This window comes from Hippocampus comes, unplaced genomic scaffold, assembly GCF_001891065.2.
Source record: "Hippocampus comes isolate QL1 unplaced genomic scaffold, H_comes_QL1_v1.1 scaffold35, whole genome shotgun sequence".
Classification (NCBI taxonomy): Eukaryota; Metazoa; Chordata; class Actinopteri; order Syngnathiformes; family Syngnathidae; genus Hippocampus; species Hippocampus comes.
Genome location: NW_017805279.1, coordinates 1052352 through 1071574, shown reverse-complemented (window position 1 = coordinate 1071574; position 19223 = coordinate 1052352). Strand labels below are relative to the sequence as shown.

Here is a 19223-nt window from a genome sequence, read left to right as displayed (position 1 = left end):
ATGATTTAAATTTCAATCTCACAAAGCTTCAGAATTGTGCACTTGTCATCGAGGACCTTTTCCACTTGGGTCCTCCGAGATTTACTGCTGATCGTCACTTGCATCCTCCGGGCCTCCAAAACTCTCCCTTCTCAGTCTTTGGATCTCGGTGTTGAGTCCCAGCAGTGTTTGAGCCAGCTGGAGGTCCTGCGAACGCATCTCCAACTGTGTGAGAGCAAAGCAGAACTTTTTAATGCAGTTCAGTTGTATTTAACTTTTAAATCCAATATATGCGTTTTGGCTTTTAGAACTTTGTTTCATTTTGTTCATTTTTTTAAATTTAGCATGTGCAATACATGTTACACAAAATGATCATTTATGTAATGTGGCACTGCAGTGAGATGCCAGTGGTGGCTATCGTATGATAAAGTGCAATTGCACATCCACTACAGTAGGTGGCAATGGTGTTTGCATTTCATTTTTTTCTTTTAAGTCCAGGAAAATGGATGCACTTCAGAATGAAAAACAAGAGTAATGACGTTATTCTTTCTTGTAAATTGATCTCTATTTCTCTCCATTTTCTGTAACGTTATGAGGAGGTGTACTTTGATTTAAAAGACAAATCAAACGATTTCTAGTTGCGGCGGAGAGTTGGGTGGCGCAAAATGTTTTCTCCTCCCTCAGTGGGAGTAACAGAAAGGAATGAAGAAGCGCTGCTTTAATTGAAAACAAATAAGTTAGCGTACAGTGAGTTAATGTTCAAAGTGTGCGTCGTGTTACAGGGGATTACAAAATTATACTTTTAGGAATAAATAATTGCTTCCTTTTTGATGAACACTTTGACCTACTGTGCTATCGTATTTGATCTTGGACAAGATGGCGGTAAGTGGAGAGCTAGGATTTTTTTTTTTTGAGGTGGTACAGGAGGTAAAAAGTTTTGAGAATCATTGACATAGTGGACAGGAAGTGAATCGAGACAGCCATTGTGTCAACATACCAGTTCCGACCTCAGCCAAGTGATGGCTCCGTCTATCTGGGCCCTCCTCAGCTCCTCATTGGCTTGCTGACTCCTGCTGATGCTGAGCTGCGTCACGCGGGCCCCGTCATTCTCCCGCGTATCTTCTCGAGATCCTGCGCCCGTCCTGAAAGCGTCAATCAGTTTATTCTTGATATTCTCCAGGACCATGGTGGACAAGGTGTCCTCGCTGTGGCTGTCACGGTCCATGCCGGGTGCTGGGGAGACTCGCGCGGGCTACCGAGCCTCATGTGTTGACTTGCCGCAGTTTTCCGGCGGCCTGTAAAAACTTTGTCCGGAGTTTGTCGTCTTCTCTCCGGCGGATGCGCCGTTTCTGTCTTCTCCTCCTTCAACGCTCGATCTGCCCGCCTTGTGTGGCGCTGCCTTGTTTTGTTACTATGGAGAAACACCCCCTCCTCCCTTGGGTAGCCCTAATAAGAATGGTAGAAGATCTTGGACAAAGACTATTGTTGCTTCAAATACGAATTGAAAAGACCTCCCTCCCTTTTTCCCAACCTAAGCCACCACACCCTCCCCCACACTTTTTGGGAGGTGGGGGGTGCTTTTTGGTTCTCATTCAAGCCACCCCCCATACAACTCAACTGTGAGAAATGTGTTAGGAAGGGGTTCTCTTTTGGTCGGTCTGATGTACAGCGCGCACACCAAATCCATCAAAGCCCCCCCAGGGACATCGCGTCCGCTTTGCTTGCCTAAATAAGACCTGCTTGTCAAGCTTAGGAGGCAGACAGGTCGGGCGAGGAGCGAGACACTGCTTCAGTGTTAGCCCATTCCCCAGCACAAAAGGCCATCCTACAGTGAAATACAACCAGGCTCTTTGTGTCCAAGTTAAGTCCAATCCCTGTAGGCTACGTGGGATGTTTTTTGGCAGCTGTGAGCAGTTTTTCCTCTTGACTTTTTGGATAGACATGAGACAGGGGTCTAACTTAGGGGCCTGACTCTTCGCAGAGAGAAGACAGCACAATCGGCCAGCGCTCCAAGTGGATGGGCCTTTTCTTGGCAGTCATTGCTTACTTTGTTGCTTTCGGTGGCGAGTCATGTGAAAGAACACGTGTGTGTGTGTGTGTGTGTGTGTGTGTGTGTGTAGCCGTGCGAGAGAAAGACAAAGTAGTGGCAAACTATACAAATACATCCTAAAACACTTTCTCGTGTATCCCTTAAAGCAAGGCCCGGGGGCCAGACCCGGCCCACCAGATCATTTTATGTGGCTCGCGAAAGCAAATCATGTGTGTCAACATGCTAAAATCTGTTCCGAAATGTCAAATTGTCATGTGTAATAAATAGCTTTGGGATTTTGCAATAATTTTATTACCCTGTTTTACGCTCACTTGAACAATCTATTATAATTGAGTTGACTGATTTCAAAACGAGTAATCTATTCGTTTGTTGTGTACAAGTAATAATTTTGTGGTTTCACTGTCATAACGGCCCTCCGAGGGAAGACGCAACTCCAAATTGCCCCGTGAGTAAAATGAGTTTGACACCCCTGTGGAACTTTTATCCTTCAGGCACTAAAGGATTTGGAAAGGGATGGAAAAGTTCCGCTATATTTCTGATAGCTCTACTGAAACCGTCATGTTCACAATCATGTTTCTCGTCTACCATCGAAACATGCAACAAAGAGAAAGTTAGAATTCTGAGTCGACAAAAACTGCACACAAGCTGAATGGATAAAAATGAAGCATATCGGAAATGTAAAGTTTCCAGATTTCTTGAGGCTTTGAAGACTGTAAAAGCAAGTAAAGGTTATAAACTTTTTTAATTCAGCGGTTACATAATAGCAGGGCCCCCCCCCCAAAAAAAAACTAAGCAATCAAGTTTATTTCACGACTGTTGTTTAGCTGAATTTCCTGCTTCCAATAGGTCATCTCTGCTACCCTCTAGTGGAACACCCAGGTAGGAATGCAGCTGTTTTTTTTTAGCATGTCCTGAAATTGCAGTACTGTTTTCAAGTTATCAAGACCCTTTTATTAATTTAGACAGAAGTCGTGACATCCTATTTTATTTCACCAAGTTGGAATCTTGCACATATTAAAATTTCAAATCATCATTAGGCTGGATTATAAATTGTCTGTTGACTTCATGAATACATGAAATCACTGTCGGGATGCTACTGACTTCAGTCAAGTAAGTTCACATAATAGACCGTAGGAATCAAACATGAAAACGCCTTACTCATTCGTTCATTCACTCACTCAAGTTTGGTTCTGTGAATTTTTGAACCTAAGGCAGGGCAACATGACTCTCTCCTTGTATTTTATGTTTCTTGTGTCTGCTCCTACTCCTCTTCTGACCTGGCTCAATTTTTTTCAGTGGCGGCGTTGGGCCCTTTTTCTTTTTCTTCTTTAGACAGCTCAGGGGGTTCGGGTTGTGCGGTTTCCTCTTCCTCTTCTTCCCCCGTCTGTCTGCGTTCTTAATGATGCCCTGCTCTTCTTTCATGGTGTGAAGGTTCTGCTGCTGCGCCGGGCTCACCAGCTCACCCAGCTGGGCGGCCTGAACCTGGTCTAGCGACGACTGGCTGGGTTTGTCCAACACTATGGTGTTGAGGATGATGTAGAGCAGAGGCACGCCTGGGATCTTCTTCAGACCTGTTGTCAATTTGAAGTCCTGTACAACAAACCACAGTATACATCTAAGCAAAATCAGATCAAATGTGACATTATTATACATGGCGACTTCCAACATGGCGGCGAGATGACAGCTCGTGTAAACTACATCGCTATGTGTGTACAAACAACTAAAAAGTCAATGTAACCTTGAAATGTCCCCCTATAAGATTACAAAAAGTGTTACCTGTGTGGCAACAAAGTAGTGATGTGGGTTTGTGGTTTCCAGCATAGAAAGCAGACACTCCGAGGCAGGGACTGGGCTCTTTAAATGATGACATTTCCTCACTTGATACCTCTGCAAAATGATTTTGGCCCCAACAAGCTCTTTCCCCAGAGATTCCAGTTCTTTCAGAGCGCAGCTGGGGGAAAACCACACATAGATACATAACCATATGATGTTATTTTTATAACGGAACTCAAATATACTCACTTAGTGGTGCAGAGCTGGACCTCGCCCATGAGATACTTTGGCATTTGTTCCTTGATTTGAATTTTATTCTTTAATGCCACTTGACAGAAAGTTCCGTCAATAAGAATCTGAAAGGGTTCCCGAAAGTTAAAATTGTATTTGTAAAAGGACAACGTTTTCTTTGCTATTTTCTGTCGCTTGATCTTCATGATTGATGGAATTTACGCGAAAGGTTTCCCTACATCAGAAATGATAAAGTTCCAAATGAGAACGTTGCAATTGAACGTGATTCGCGAGGTTGTCTCGATTACTTTAATACGTCCACGTTGTACACGACTGGACGAAGTTACATGATAGCAGCGTGTGCTAAGCCCGAACACATAGCATGTATACTGTGTTTACTTCCGCGGACTCCGTTCGGAAACAATATGCAGAAGAACGGTTCCGCTAATCATCCATGTTAAAATGTAATGAACTCATGGGAATTTATTACCATTATTATTATTATTAATATTAGTAGTAGTAGTAGTAGTGGTAGTAGTAGTAGTGGTGGTGGTGGTGGTAGTAGTAGTAGTATTAGTATTAGTAATAGTATTTTCCGTTTATTTCACGATCGCGGCTTCTTGTTTGTTTTGTTTTTACCGGAAACGCAAGGTGTGTATTCCGGAAGTGCGTCAGACGCACAGCTTTAGTTAAGTGACAGCCGTCGACTCCGTCCCTTGTGACTCACAGCCAAACGACGTTCGTCCAGGATCGGGCCCTCGTCTGACAGCTCGGTGCGTGAACCCTTTTCTATTCCGCGGCACCTACTATGGAGGCCACCGACCCCCGGTCGTCGAGTCACGGCGGACCGGCCAGCAGAGGAGGGTACCCGGGCGGGGAGAGCCGCAAAGACCGCGACGTACCGGGCGGCGGTAACGGGGAAGACGATCGGGACCGAGGCAGCTTCGAGTGCAACATTTGTTTTGACACGGCGAAGGACGCTGTCATCAGTATGTGCGGCCACTTGTTCTGGTACGGACCGAGCGAGGTGGTCTTCGGGCCTGTGGTGGGGGGGTCCCGATTGTTAAAAATAATCAAATCTGACTTGCCGTGCGGCCTTTATTTACATCTGTTCAAACGGTAGAATGACGCCTATATCTGCGGATTTACTAATGTGTGTGAGCGTGTAGTTGGAGATTTCTCCTGTGAGAACTTTGTTGCTCATGCTGACCTTGCATGTTTTAACATGTAATGGCTGACTTGCTTGTAGCACTTGCTGGCTGGGTTTATGCAGATCATTAACGATGTTTACTCGTGGAATGTCGCACGAACTCGGTCGTGTTATGAGCGCTAACTGCTTCGAGTGTCAGACCTAAAATTCGACTGTCAACTTCGATCTACGCTGCAACCCGATTGTACTTTGAAGTGATGTGATTTTCTTTTGAGTGTTTGCCAAAATGTGCAATGACTTGTCGTAGGCATTTACACATACTACTTAACTGCAGAGAATGCAAGGCGTCTATTAGGGATAAGGCGTGTATTTGTGTGAACTTTTTCATCTCACCGTCCACTTTTGAAAGCAATCAATCAACAATCTGTAAATAGCAAGCCCAATGTGGAGCGGCAGAATTTTAAGCATTGACAAATTAGATTAACGTGAAGTAACGTAACGGGCAGTCGTTTTCCTCCAGGGCTTTTAGTTGCAGCTGCCGCACGGGCGTAAACTTTAATTTCTAAATTGGAGTTCTAGTTTAGTTGCCATGCTTACTCACCCGTCGGCCCCCTTCCCTCTGGCCTCCCCTGACGCCTGCCGCCTTTGTAATATGATGCAACAATCGGTAAGGCAGCCGTACAATGACATCAGTTTACCTGTTGCAACTTTTGCCTCGCAGTTGCCGTCATTTTCGAAACAGCTCTCGGTATGATGCGGTGCAGTTCTGCTTCACAGCAAACAACACGCGCTGTAATTTACACATGGCGAACCTATTTCCATTGCTGAGTTATGTTACAGACCCACCTGCAATCGTGGAACCGCGCAATACAGAGACCATATATGTTTTTGAAAAATAGTTTTATACCTCCCCGTATGCTGATTTAAAATGTATTAAACTGCATCGTAAAGTATAAAAGATCTCGTTTTGGATTTTGCATGCCAAAAGCAAACTCACTTTTTCTGACAAATGTGATGGTGGAGATTCACGTATGTCAATCAGTGAGGTCAGGGAGAAGTGAGGTCGCCACAAGCACTCATCCTGCACCTGCAAAATCGAAAAACCTGCTTTAGTTTAAAGCGAAAGTCCTGCTGTGGGAAAAAGGCAGCACGTGAAAGCAAAATCAACCGCATTTAAATAAGCAATTCAAGTGTAACTGGAACGAATTGGCGAAACTGTGATATCATTTTAACGCTATTTTTATTTAAGGGATAAAAGCAAAATGGGGAAGAAAAAGGGATTAAAATGGCATGTTTGGTAAATCAACGTAAATAGAAAAATACAGTCATGAATAACATAGCTGAAATGCCAAAGAAAGGAAAAGTTCATCGAGGATTGTCGGGGTTAACGTTTCCATAATAATGAACAGTAAGAAATAGGAATACATTTTAGCGTGAACCTAATCTGGAAAACCAAATCATGTGTGTCGATATAATAAACCTGATGTCGTTTATTGTGATAGATTAATTAAAAAAATATATTAATTTCTTAAATAGCCCTAAAGTCAATGCTTGCCAATTAGCCACACACTGGCCTGGATTAGTCACATGGCTGTTCCACTTTGGGGGTCATGTGACAGCACATGGCCGCCTGCTGCATTCACTGATGTCGACAAACGGAATCGTGTAGTCACGTGTTGAGGGAACAACACCTTTTAAATGCCCTCCGGCGGCGCAAACGCGCGAGCGTTATCATTTGAGACACATTTGCTCTGATACACTTGAAGTGCCTTCAACTCTTTATCGCAAGCAATGAACTGCTTTGGAGTCTGGCCATTAGAGTCGGACATTTTGTTCAGTGGCGTGCATATTCCGAAAGAATGTCAAGCCATCTGATCGCCAGAGTTACACAAGCACAACATTGTCAACTGTGTGTGTGTGTGTGTGTGTGTGTGTGTGTGTGTGTTTCTTTCTGGGTCCCTTTGTGTGTCTGTGGCATCCGGTGGCGCTTGGTTTCTCTCAGCTGGGTCTTTGGTGTGTCATTCATTCAACCAGCTATGTCAAAAAGTACATTAAAGAAAAAAAAAAGATGATCATGATCAATTTCACAATCAATATGGTGGTTGTGTTTTGCAGTTTTGTTCAGCCGCAGTCTTATCGGAGTTTTTGGTGTGGTTTCCGTATTTCGCTCACACAAGAGGGGTGAGATGTGACAAGAGAAACTGCAAACCACAACCACAATAAGCAATTTTTTTTTTGTACCTCGTATTGTGGCTGAATCGCCAAAGAGTAAAAATGTGAGTGATTCAGTTGGTTAGTTTGTGTTTGGTAGTGAAGCTCAACTTGAGCTTTCCCTTCATTCGGGTTTGTCCACATAAACTAGCTGAACATAAAAGTTTTGGTCAGTGCTACAAATCAATAATCATGTGCCCTTTCTGTCTTTTGCAGCTGGCCTTGTCTCCATCAAGTAAGTCTATCATCATCGACTTCGTTCATGGTTTCCCCACACGACTCGTTTCAGTGTTTCAATATTGACTCTTTGGCGAAAAGGAACATCTAAAGACGTACATTTTTTTTCCCTACAGACAAGTCATTGAATAGACATAAGTGAACGTCGCCAACAATCACTTTCCACTGAAGTCCTCTTGAGTGTCAGTAGCGTGCTCGCGAACTCTTGCCGACTCTCTAAACAAATCAAGAATATAATTCTAGTGTTTACCTGACACACACATTTTTAATTACATGATAAGACTTTTTTTTTTTTTTTTTTTTTTGGGCGGGGGTTAAAGTCCCGGTCCTAACTCTCTGATAATGGTATGTTGATCTAAACTTAGTGCTCATTACATTTGCGTGTGATGTCACCTAAGACGACCCAGTACAGCTTAAACATACTAAAGCTTTTAATGCTTCTGTTTACCACTTCTTTCTCTGCGGCACACTTCAGCTGGATTTAGACTGCATGGTTCAAGCGACACGGAATGGGAAACACTGTTGACTGACGGATAACCGCTGTGTTAGAACATTTTTAAGCAACGGCAATTTGAACACAAATGGTGGAACAACATGTGTAGATAGATAATAGAACAATACTTGCAGAGTCGCGGATATATTCTTTATCCTCTGCAAAAAAAAAAACAGTCTCAATATACTGCCCCCAGGTGGCTAATGTGTGCCTACCAGAAGGAGCGACACTATGTCGATTGAATTGTCATAAAAATGTGGCTAAACTGTAATTCATTGCATTCTACTGATGTCATTACTCCTCGGGGGCTGAAACAGATTAACGGCATTTCCAAGACAGACTGGTTATTCCATGTGTTCTGTACACTTAAACGGCCATGTTGTATTTGTCACTTGAAATCTACATGGAAATAGTTACTACAAAAAAAAATCTGATATAGGCATCAAATGGAAGTGGGCGCTTGAACCTGCCGTGACAATTACAGGCTGTCTTAGCTTGAACTTTGTTGACGTATCATACGTCCGCTTCATTCTGTAACAAACTAATCATTTCAATTCCCTCTGCTGCTCTGTTCAGTGGTTGGAGACGAGACCCAGCAGACCACAGTGTCCTGTGTGTAAAGCCGGCATCAGCAGGGACAAGGTCATCCCGCTGTATGGAAGAGGGAGTTCCAGTCAAGACGACCCCCGGTGCGCCCTGTACCCTGCAAACTGCATGTGTATGTGTGGTGGTCTGACAGTGTCCTTGTGAGTGATTGTTTGTGTTGGACTCCAGGTTGAAAACTCCCCCACGGCCTCAGGGACAGAGAACTGAGCCAGAAAGCAGAGGCGTCTCTCATGTATCAGCCAATATTTCATTCCTTGATGTTTCGTTCATTTTACCTCGGCAGGAAGTGAAAACTGAATGTGGCTCGACTCCAAACGGGGCTCCTCTCACTTCAATGTAGTTGGTGGTGCCAAAGCATTCTTGGTACATTAGACACGGCTTTGGCTTGAGCACAAAAACAATTGAGGGGTGAACTCACTTTTGTGAGAGTGCGCAAATATCCGTTCACGAAAGCAACACTGACACCTAGTGGACAACTCTTGCATAAAACGACCATGTGAAAATGCCTGCAACGCATTCTCTATATTTGCGTTCTGAGTTGTTTCCACCATTTCAAAGTGACTTACGCTTTTCAGATGTTCCAGGGTTTCAGCGACACCAGTTTTCACATGTCGTTTGGCATCGGCGCGTTCCCCTTCGGCTTCTTCACGACCGTCTTCAACGGCAACGACCCTTTTCACCGGGCAGGTAGTTTCAGCAGTTGATAAAAGATGTTTTCGATTAATGTGCCTGTAAAATTGATTGCAGTGTAACTTTAAAGCACCTGTCTCCCGCATCCCCCTCCCTCGTGTACTTCCAGACCAATACGCAGGTGAAGCCCAAGGCAACGGCGGTCACGTCAACAACGGGAATCATAATTGGCAAGATTGCCTCTTCCTGTTCGTGGCCGTTTTCTTTTTCTTCTGGCTGCTGAGCGTGTGACGAAGACGCCGAGCGGCTAAGACGGACGGACTGACAAGAGGGGAAGGGATGGGGCTCGCTCGCTGAGAATTGCACACCTAACCTGAGCCACATACGCATTCGTGTTTTGTTTCCGATGAGGTAATAACTTGGGAGAGCAGTTGTTTGCAAAAAAAAAAAAAAAAAAGTCACATCAAGCCCTGCCAAACTGCCTTTTGTCAATATGAAACAGTAAAAAGCAGCTGTTGAATTGGCCTCCCGCCCGACACACAACATCACCACCTCAACACACAACATCACCACCTCAACATACAGCCGCAGATATTCGCTCACAGATACAAGGGCGGCAATAAACTACAATGGGCTCGATGTAAGATAAATTAGTCTTGTCTTTAAGGGGTCAGCAGAGATAGTATCATGTGACAAGGAGGACCAGGCCTTTCTCCGAGTGTAGTGACTGTAATTCATCCCCCCCAAGCTGAGAACAGTGGGAGAGTCGCGGCGGACAAGGAGAGCTAACACCGGTGGTAACCATAACAACCGTTTTTCTTGCCTCTAAAAGGCCAAAGAGTAGCAGTTTGGTTCTGAGTAATTGGGTTTGTGTGTATGTTTAACTCAATTTGTCTTAAAAATGACTGCCAGTGCACTGTGATGTCATTTGAACATGTTCTCAATCACTTTTTTTTTTTTTTTGTAGCAAAGCTTCCCAAAATAAGAACAGGAATTGAAGAGTACAAAAAGCGAAATCTCAATGAACCATATTGGGAAAATGATTTCACTTAATTACCAAGCACTCTCTGCAGTTCAGTGAACTGTGCTTTTTTTGGGATCTCGACTACAAACCGCATCCTGTATTGTCCGAGCGAGCGATGCATTTGTATATAGATTTGTACATTTTTTTTTTTTTTGGTTTTTGTTATTTTAAATTCATTTTTAGTTATGACACTGATAACCAGGATGCTTTTTGTAAATTTTGCCTCCCAAGGTTAACACATCTTCTGGGCAGTGTTTACCATTAAAAAAAAACAAAAAAGCAAAGCTGGAGCTTGTATTCCGACTGATTACTGATCCTCTTTGGGATGACACGGGCGCTAATTTTGGGTCGCATATTTGTCTTGGTTATTTACAAAGGCTAATGTGAGAAGCAAGACATGAAAATTTCCATTAAAAGCACCACCATGAAGCTGTCATACTAATGTTCATAATTGTATCTTTTTTGTGAAATATGCTCAACTTAAAACAATGTATTTGTACAAAATTAATCATGAAAGGTTGACCAACTCATTTCGATCTGGTACGTTCCAATTATGCACTAGCTATGACATTAATCAGGGCAAGCCTCGCTTGTGTTAAAAAATTATTTGTCAATGGTCTAATTGGCGAACTACAAGTTAAGACTATATAAAAAAAAATCGGTAGTGATTTTGGCATATTTTTCTTTGTTTTTGCTAAGAGTAAGCTATACTCTTGTCAACACTGCATTAGGTGCACCTGCTCATGAGATCCAAAATGGACTTTAATGCCATCACCAGTGTTGAGAAAACAAATGCAATGGGTTGGTACAATTTTGAACACCAACTATTTTTTTAATGACAAAATTACAATAGTTAGATGGTCAAGTGCATAAACGTCTAAAAAATACATTTTCATACAAAGAAAACACGTTGAGGTCCTCTATGTAATATTTGCAGCAGGTAAAATATTTATAGGGATAACAAAATAATTTTTCTGAGCCAACTTGCGTGAACAAAAGATGCAGTCACTCAAGAAAACTCACATCAACAGGCTCAGTCTTTTCCTACGTACGATACAGTCCCAAACATTAATATTGAAGCTTTGAAAAATAATTCAAACGTGCAAAATCAGCATTTTGGTTTTTTTTGGTAAACATGATAGCAGAACAGTCTGGAATCATTACTTATCCTCATTGGCGCCGTGATAACAAGATCACTTCTTTTTTTTGGGCATCTTGTTGCTTTTGTTCAGAACTTTCATGAGGTTTTTGGACATGAAGTACGGCTTCTCCAGAGAGCCGTCATTGCGTTCCAAGTCCTCCACTGCGAACAGTTCACGCAATGTTAAATAATCGCACTCGCTTGTTTACACTCGAACTTAACATGAGCTTAGAATTGTTTCCTAAATACGGCTAAGGACGCTTTTGTCGTCTTGTACTCACAGAAGCAGAGGAAGAGCGTGTCGACACACATGCTGTACACGCTGAAGAATCCGTGAGCGATGAGGTAGCTGCCAATCACAACTGTCTAGGATGGTTACATTTGGAGAAAAAAAAAACATCACGACACTGAATGACTTTTGTTTGCATGGGTGAGAGGATGAAATGAACACATTCAGTCATACAATGATTGGCGTCCAGTAATAGTTGAGCGTCTCCGACTGCGCCGCGCTGTGTGGTAGAGGAATTCGGCCGGAGAAGAAATAAAAGGACAACACGCCTGCAAGAAAAAGCTTGGTGTCACCGCTCGGCTCGTTCTGGATGTTTGTCATTCAAAATGTGCAATGGAAATCCTGAAGGCATTAAAGGTGTCATTCATACCCACTCCACCCACTACTAGGAGCTCCCCAAAGAACAGCAACAGGTCGGTCACTTTATCCAGTATTACAGTTCTGTAAGGCACAAGTATACCTTATCTATGGTTCCATATCACATTTTCAATTCATAATTGGGCTTTTCAATTGCATTTTGTAACGGGTGGGCAAAGCAGATTTATCGTAAGTTGCAACCATAAACAAACACGAAGATAAAAAAAAAATGAGCATCAACTTTTTCAGTTTAACAATCATTTCTAACCTGTCCCATTTTAAAAAACAAACATGCCCACAAACCTTATTATGTTTCTCATGATCAGCGAGAAAGCTTTCTTGGCTGAAGTACAGAAGTTTTTCCCATAAACAGCAATCTGTCCAAAATGCACGAGTTTGACAAAAATATACAGTACAAAATGCGATAGATACATGTCGTGTGTGGACATGACACGATTACTTACACCCGATGAGCTTACCATGATGTATGCGTTCCGATTGAGAAACTTAATGAACTTCTCGAGGCACCAGAGGCAGCACTTCATGCAGCACAGTATGAAACGTGCACACGCGTTTTGTGCCGCTGGGTGGGAGTTGATGAGACAAAAGAATATGAGAAATCTCAATAATTAAATAAAAACAGTACTGTATTTGGGGGGGGATTGTAACATCAGCTCATTAGGTGAGAGGCCTTACTCCTGGTTTTGTGGTCAATGTATTCCAGGAGGATCCTCACAGCCTGCACTAAGGTCAGGATCAAAGCACCGAATGCCAATGAGCCCACATGGTACCTGAAATTATTTACGGTCGGTTTTTGAAAGAACCTTGATCAAATCTATTGTCATGTTAAGATTAAGATACTGCATTTTTTACAAAGCCGTCCACTTCCTATCGCACTTGCTAAAACCCATTTAAGATCTTTGGCGCCAACTAAAGGACATATCGTAAACTGCAGCAAAATGTTGACCATTTCAAGCACATTCACACTTGGAGCACAAACATCGACCTCACCTTAGTGTGCGCACAAAGGCACTGGACAGGGGGGCCATGGGGATGTCGTCCGGTTTGTTGAAAGCCCAGTAGTAGGCGGCAAAGGCGCCGGCTAGCGTGCACTGGCCCAGCGCGATGACAAAATTGACACACCAGAGAAAAGCCAACACGTTGTAGATTTGAAGGTTGAACAGGTTCCTCTGGAGGAGGCCCTCCGTGTTGTATTTGACAAAGATGCATGCAGCGGAGGGGCAGGTCGGGTAATCGGATGCCTTGAAGGTCTACAGCGGTTAGAACAGTGAGACAATCAATGTTGAAAATGTAGCTACTTTCCAGTCAAAAAAAAATAAATAAAATCAAGTGGAAGCCATTCAAAGCGATAAAGGCTCCCACACAATGGAGGGCCAAAATTCAGGTGGCCAGACATTCACCTGAGGGTTGCAGTCCACGGTGCCGTTGATGCGCCGACACTCACTCATACTTGAGTTGAGAGCCACCACTTTGTAGATGGCCCCTCCTGAGGTGGCCAAATACCTGTATCGACGAGCTCAGGTGAAACAAAGGTGCCGTGTGCTGGTCCATATTTGACATGAGTTCCGTAACCTCTTTGTGAACGCTCACAACGAAAGGATACAACGCAGTGCTAGCCCAGTAGGCCACACAGACCAAGAGGAGAACAAATGTCAACAGAGGGTAGAAGAGGGTGCTCATCATTTGACCGACGGCCCTGGTGAACAGCTGCGCGTTATTAAGACGAAGACGCAAGTTGCCCAACATACCAAATATACAAAATGAATCTATTAAATTGCATCACGGCGCGACTGACTTGCTGGCCTCTCGGATGAGTGCGATGGCGATGAGGATTCTGTTTCGCAGGAAGATGAGGATTAAGATCAGGATGGCTTCCACCACGCAGAGGATGATCACTGGGGAGGCAACAGAAGGAGCAGAAAAAAAAAAAGAATACAGGATTAGAGAATTAAGATCAAGGGAGATAAAATGCCTTTTTCTCATTTTTGACAGGATTCAGAATGTGTGTTCATATGTGCTAAAATGGTTGCGTCAACTCACAGAAAGCTAACCAGGTCTCTTGCACTTTTAGGTAAAAACTAACGTTGGTGGTGAATCCAATGTCGGTAATGGAGGCGGAGAGACTCTTGTAATTAGCGTACTGCCAGTAGCAGTGCCAAATCCCTGAAAGGAAATGAAACAAATCTGGGAAGATGTATTGTACGCGTGCAAGGCAAATCAAACAAAGGCTCCAAAACAATCAGAGCCCAATAAAAGACATTTTGTATGGTGCTGAGTTGTGTTTGCCGAACTTCCTATTTCAAGCACCAGTAAAGAAATAAATCCAAAGCTGAATTCATCTTCACCAAAAGCCCCGGTGCACAGGACGGCGACGATAAGGAGCCACACCACAACGCCAGCGATGAATCTCAGCAGCAGCAGGAACAACATACTGAGCACCATGGCGATTGCCAGACCACTGTTGTGGAAAACAAATGGAAACATTTTTCAAGAAATATGACAATCAAGTGAACAGGAGACTAGAGAGAAAGAAGAGAGGAGAATACAAGATTTATTCACGCTGACATGCAATTGTTAAAAAACAAAAAAAAGAAAATTAGCGTGAGAGTCCATGTGCCTTCAATGTAATCAAGAACTTATCATAAAAAGATGTAAAGGTGATCATTGATACTGAAATTTTGTTTTTTTGTTCTATGTACAGTATTAATCAAAAAGTGGAAGTGTGAGGCATCAACTAACGTAAGGATCCAGGGCCACGATGACGCAAAATCCTCAAAGATCCTGACGCCGATGTCCCTGGCACTCAAGCCGTTCAAAATGTCCCTGAGCAAGACAAAAAAAAAAACAAAAAAACAATGCAAAAGTCAGTTGTACGTCGTGACAGCAATTCATAAAAAAGTATGCTATGACCTATTAAAATTGATGCAGCGGTGAAGAAAAAGACATGATTGCAAGGCACTGAATTTGGATTCATCATCACAAGAAAGTCTAAATTCAGATATCTCTTTACTCGGTCTCCGTTTGAATGCATTTTGGGTGGATTTTCTTTCCACTGCATCGCTGTTAACATCCAAACCAAGACTGAACAGACATGCAAGAATAAAAAAAAAAAAAAAATGAGTACATCTCAATATCACGCAGCTGACTCATGCACAGCAACAGGAGTAAACCACCAGATTCTACTCTAAGGCTCGACACACTTACGAGGCAACTGACCCTGTGCTGGTGATGAGGACAAGAAGAAGATTACTACAGTTTTGCTTTCATTTGGAGTGTGGTTCATAAATGTTAAAAAATTGTCTTTTTTTTTTTTAAGTAACATCACAAAGCACCATGTCATTTATTTTTTAATTCCATTCATTGGCTCTACCCAGTGCCGTTCATGAGGAGGTTGGCCGTTTCGCTGACAGATGGTGGCAAGCCTGGATTGTTGGAAAAATCCGGTGGCATATTCCCAAGAAGGCTGACGTCGGGCAAACATCGTCCAATAACTACAAAAGACAAGTTGCAATGAGTTACGTTTTGAGTTCTGCGCATTAGAAGGCAATCGTTAAATATTAGAACGAAAAAAGGAAATCCATTGCAAACTCCATACGTCAAAGAATCTGTTCTGGGAAGCTATTAGACCTCATGTTTGTTTTTCTTTTGCTACCCCCAAAATAACTAAAATAGAAATAATGCATTCCAGAGCCAATCGGTCACAATCATAAAATCGGTGTCGGTCAACAAGTGAGCTGGTTGGACGTTTTGCGTGACCAAAATTAAGAGCGATGACATACAGCAAATTTCCACTCACCAGAGGTTGTGGGAATAGTATAGAAAGGACACAGCTCTTTTTCCACGATCTCTTTGACAGTCTAAAAAATAAAGATTTAAAAGATTACAATTGAAGTCCTGGCAACTGAAATCAAGCGTGCAAAGAGATATATTGCACAAACAGTATTTGTGCTGAAACGGACATAAAAACTTACCATGTCAGTGTGTGACAGGTTTAAAGATGGCGCACAGAGGCTTTGCTTGAAAACATTTGTGGGCTTTACGTTTGGAGCGTAGTCAAGCGGACTCACGGCAGTGAAGTCAGTCGGGCACTTTTCCACACATATCTGGTGGGGGAGGTAAGCGGCGGAGAAAGGAGGAAAGCGCGGCAAAAAGTCATCAGAATGAAGTCACATTGTCCACGTGCAAACCGTCGTACCTGCGTGGTTGGACACTGAAACCCATTGAGAGCTGCTGCCATCACGTTAAAACCCGTCGCACATTTGACAATGTCCAAGTAGAAGAGTGCAGGTCGGTTTCTGAGAGACAACGGCAGAAGGGGACAAATATGACATGACGTAGCAGTGGTGGTCTTGCGATACTTTGTGTTCTGCGATTGGTGCAAATGAAATGTAATCACATATTTGGTCCGGTGCCACAGAACCATCCAGTTGAGTTTTTGGGATAGAGAACTTGGCGGGGATCTCCGTAAAGCCATGCTGACAAAGGGACACAAACACACACACACACACACACACACACACACACACACACACACACAAAAGATGAAACCAAATGGCATAAATAACAAATAACAAAAAAAAAAATGTACAGGTATTGATTGTGCTTATTTCATCCTGTGGGCAACAATGCGTTAAACACAATAACATTTGTTAAGGTCGAATAATGTCCACTATGTTGGTTACTTTGAAATAAAAAAAAATTAGGGGAGTATCTTTGTTTACGAGTTCTGTTCCTACACTGGTGTGGTAGATCAAATTTTTCGAACCTACGCGAGTTAAGTAAATAAAAAGCAATGAAATTAAACATTCAGTATGGACATCACCAAGCTTCCATCTTGTGTCGTGTGATTTCCCGTATTACATCACTCTGTCTTTTTGGGTAGGCAATTTTCAGTGTGGCACATCAAGATTTCGTTGCGCAAATCTGTCCGATTGTCCTGTGAACAGCCCACTTGGCAGCCTCCCTCATCAGGTGTGTTCCTAAAAGCCTTCCATTTTTTTAAAAGCTCACAGCGTGCCTTCAAATCCGATGCGCCTTGTGTATAGTCATTACGGTAATGTCGCCCCCAAAATGGCTCCTTGCTAGAGACGTGCTTACAACGCAGAGTTCAAACTTAAGGTGATCAAGTTCCGCAGTTGAACACGGAAATAGAGCAGCTGCAAGAGAGTTCAACATTAACGAGTCAATGTTATAACTTGCTGTTGGTTAAGTGAACTGTGTCGCTGCTTTATGAAATAAGTTTGACTAACATTTGATCGTTCTGTAACAACGCCACTCAACAGCTAAGCTATCTTAGCTGTTGTCGTTTGTTCAAAGCTTCTTTGATCTGTGACGTGGGTTGCGTCAGCGCTGATTGGTTGAACCACGTGCTCGAGAGCAGCGGACTATGGACTGCTGAGGCTCGCTTCACTCGAGTGGCGTTGCTACAGTCCTGTTCCTTGAGCGTAGCTCTATCTAGTGGATGCATTGTAGATTGCGTCTTATAGTGCGGTGCGTCCAATACATGAAAAAAATGACAAAATAGGCCATTCATTGAAGGGGCGCCTCATAATCCAGTGTGCCTTTTAGTGTGGAAAATACGGTAATAGTAGAAAAGGTTTTAATATGGTTTATCTTGTGTTCCCCTTATAAATCAGATTTTATAACCATTGACAGGTAACTATGCAGGTAGGTTAAAGTAATTCCTTGGCTGTTACAAGAGTTTCACACTTTTACAGAGGAGTGTCAGTTAAGTTTCTGCCATGGTCAGTAAAAAAACAAAACAAAAAAAAAAAAGACTTGGACAGCACCCAATGACGCATCTTAATGAGTTTCCATTGAGCCGCCTGCACACAGGCTTTGTATTGACTTAAGATAAGGAAGTGGGTGCCGTGTGTTGGAATGAGTTTTATCTTGTATTTGTTTTGACTTTTTGGTTAGTTATACATTCGGCGTATAGAGCTGTATTATGTGAGTATTGATGCTGTGACATTTTCATTTGTACGTCGTTGATTGTTCCATCATTTCTAAAAATATACTGTATATTCCGCTCCCCACCAAAAAAAGTTATGCGCACACGGTGCTTTTCCGCTCGGTCTCTCACGTTTGAAAAACTCCACTGTGGTTACCCAGATTTGGATCAACGTTGTTATTCACACAAAAAATAAAAAATAAAAAAATGAATGGGGTGAATCAAGTAATAAAATTACGTAAAAGCGGAACTAAAAAAAATTAAAAAAGGAACTCATTGTGAGGTCTAATTCCATGTTAGCATTAGTTAGTCCCCGCCCCCAAGGCACTGTTGCCACTTCACCACTGTGCTTTAATGCAGCTTCAAAGGTCAACATGGAAATTTACGAGCAAACCTGCATGTCCCTACTTCTATGTTGTGAAATCTTAAACAATAAAAGAAGAGAAACAACAGAGGGGTTTACAGAGGTCAAACTTGGAAATGGGGGAGATCACATCTGTCTGCTTACGCTCACCTACAATCCCGACTGCGATGTAGCCGAGGAGGACCGTCATAAACACCACGCAGCAAATTATGTCAGTGCACCCTCTGGGGGAGAGCAAATGAGCAAAAGTCGTAAGAGAGCTGCGTGGACTTTACGCAGAGGTTTGTCTTCAATGTGAGTCGGTCACCTCTTCTTTATGGGTCCATCAAAGGATGGGTCATACTCGACAGGTTCACCTAGACGCCCCCCAAAAAAGGAAGAAAATTGATGATGTGAAGATTTTCAATCCCACACAGAAAATAATGTGCACATCATGTTATTAAACAATGCAAAGTCTGGTGTTCATTTGAAGTTAATGAATTACTGTGCCAAAGGCAAATGCCGGAACTATTTCTATGAGCTAACAAGTGTTGTAAATATGTTTCGGACAGGGTGGTGGTGTTCCGGGGAGGAAAAAAAAAGATTTTGTTTCCTGGAACAAAAAGAATGACTGACTACAACAATAGCTTTTATGTAAAAAAACAAAAAAATATCTCTTATACTTAGACAACATTCAGGGTTACTAGAAAAAAAAAACTACTTGCCACACATGTGAAG

At 42.7% G+C, this 19223-nt stretch overlaps 3 protein-coding genes across 6 annotated transcripts in view; 1 reads left to right on the top strand and 2 right to left on the bottom strand.

The window, feature by feature from the left end:
- Positions 1-2923: 2923 nt before the first annotated feature.
- utp23 (UTP23 small subunit processome component) lies at positions 2924-4462 on the bottom strand. The gene is made up of 3 exons (XM_019870857.1): positions 4052-4462; positions 3806-3980; positions 2924-3619 (listed from the first exon to the last, which is right to left on the bottom strand). The coding sequence occupies exons 1-3, from the start codon at positions 4237-4239 to the stop codon at positions 3236-3238; spliced, it is 747 nt and encodes a 248-aa protein (XP_019726416.1). The 5' UTR covers positions 4240-4462; the 3' UTR covers positions 2924-3235.
- A 230-nt stretch (positions 4463-4692) lies between these two features.
- Positions 4693-10827, top strand: rnf5 (ring finger protein 5). Of its 2 annotated transcripts, none has more exons than XM_019870859.1 (6): positions 4693-5044; positions 7611-7629; positions 8701-8813; positions 8899-8954; positions 9304-9417; positions 9530-10827. In XM_019870859.1, exons 1-6 carry the CDS (start codon positions 4842-4844, stop codon positions 9649-9651), a joined length of 627 nt encoding a protein of 208 aa, XP_019726418.1. In that variant the 5' UTR covers positions 4693-4841; the 3' UTR covers positions 9652-10827. The 2 variants fall into 2 exon arrangements, with proteins under 2 accessions (XP_019726418.1, XP_019726417.1); XM_019870858.1 differs by having other exon boundaries at positions 9301-9417.
- Positions 10828-11201: 374 nt separating this feature from the next.
- slc44a4 (solute carrier family 44 member 4) overlaps positions 11202-19223 on the bottom strand; it is a 28493-nt gene continuing 20471 nt past the window's right edge. For all 3 annotated transcript variants that reach the window (XM_019870850.1, XM_019870849.1, XM_019870848.1), the window contains 21 exons: positions 18814-18862; positions 18657-18730; positions 16589-16667; positions 16388-16487; positions 16164-16295; positions 15989-16049; positions 15563-15683; positions 14932-15015; positions 14538-14650; positions 14233-14355; positions 13988-14087; positions 13796-13888; positions 13593-13695; positions 13183-13442; positions 12868-12962; positions 12651-12754; positions 12475-12548; positions 12185-12255; positions 11989-12083; positions 11807-11891; positions 11202-11687 (listed from right to left, as the gene is read on the bottom strand). In XM_019870850.1, the coding sequence (XP_019726409.1) occupies positions 11578-11687; positions 11807-11891; positions 11989-12083; positions 12185-12255; positions 12475-12548; positions 12651-12754; positions 12868-12962; positions 13183-13442; positions 13593-13695; positions 13796-13888; positions 13988-14087; positions 14233-14355; positions 14538-14650; positions 14932-15015; positions 15563-15683; positions 15989-16049; positions 16164-16295; positions 16388-16487; positions 16589-16667; positions 18657-18730; positions 18814-18862 (2126 nt within the window). In that variant the 3' untranslated portion in view covers positions 11202-11577. The remainder of the gene's footprint in view (positions 11688-11806; positions 11892-11988; positions 12084-12184; positions 12256-12474; positions 12549-12650; positions 12755-12867; positions 12963-13182; positions 13443-13592; positions 13696-13795; positions 13889-13987; positions 14088-14232; positions 14356-14537; positions 14651-14931; positions 15016-15562; positions 15684-15988; positions 16050-16163; positions 16296-16387; positions 16488-16588; positions 16668-18656; positions 18731-18813; positions 18863-19223) is intronic.

Coding starts and splice junctions, on each gene's coding strand:
- rnf5 (XM_019870858.1), top strand. CDS start 4,842: ATGGAGGCCACCGACCCCCGGTCGTCGAGTCACGGCGGACCGGCCAGC. Junction 8,814..8,898: donor TCCAGTCAAGACGACCCCCG/GTGCGCCCTGTA, acceptor GTTGGACTCCAG/GTTGAAAACTCCCCCACGGC. Junction 8,955..9,300: donor TGAGCCAGAAAGCAGAGGCG/TCTCTCATGTAT, acceptor TGACTTACGCTT/TTCAGATGTTCCAGGGTTTC.
- utp23 (XM_019870857.1), bottom strand. CDS start 4,239: ATGAAGATCAAGCGACAGAAAATAGCAAAGAAAACGTTGTCCTTTTAC. Junction 3,981..4,051: donor GTCCAGCTCTGCACCACTAA/GTGAGTATATTT, acceptor GTTTTCCCCCAG/CTGCGCTCTGAAAGAACTGG. Junction 3,620..3,805: donor ACTACTTTGTTGCCACACAG/GTAACACTTTTT, acceptor TTTGTTGTACAG/GACTTCAAATTGACAACAGG.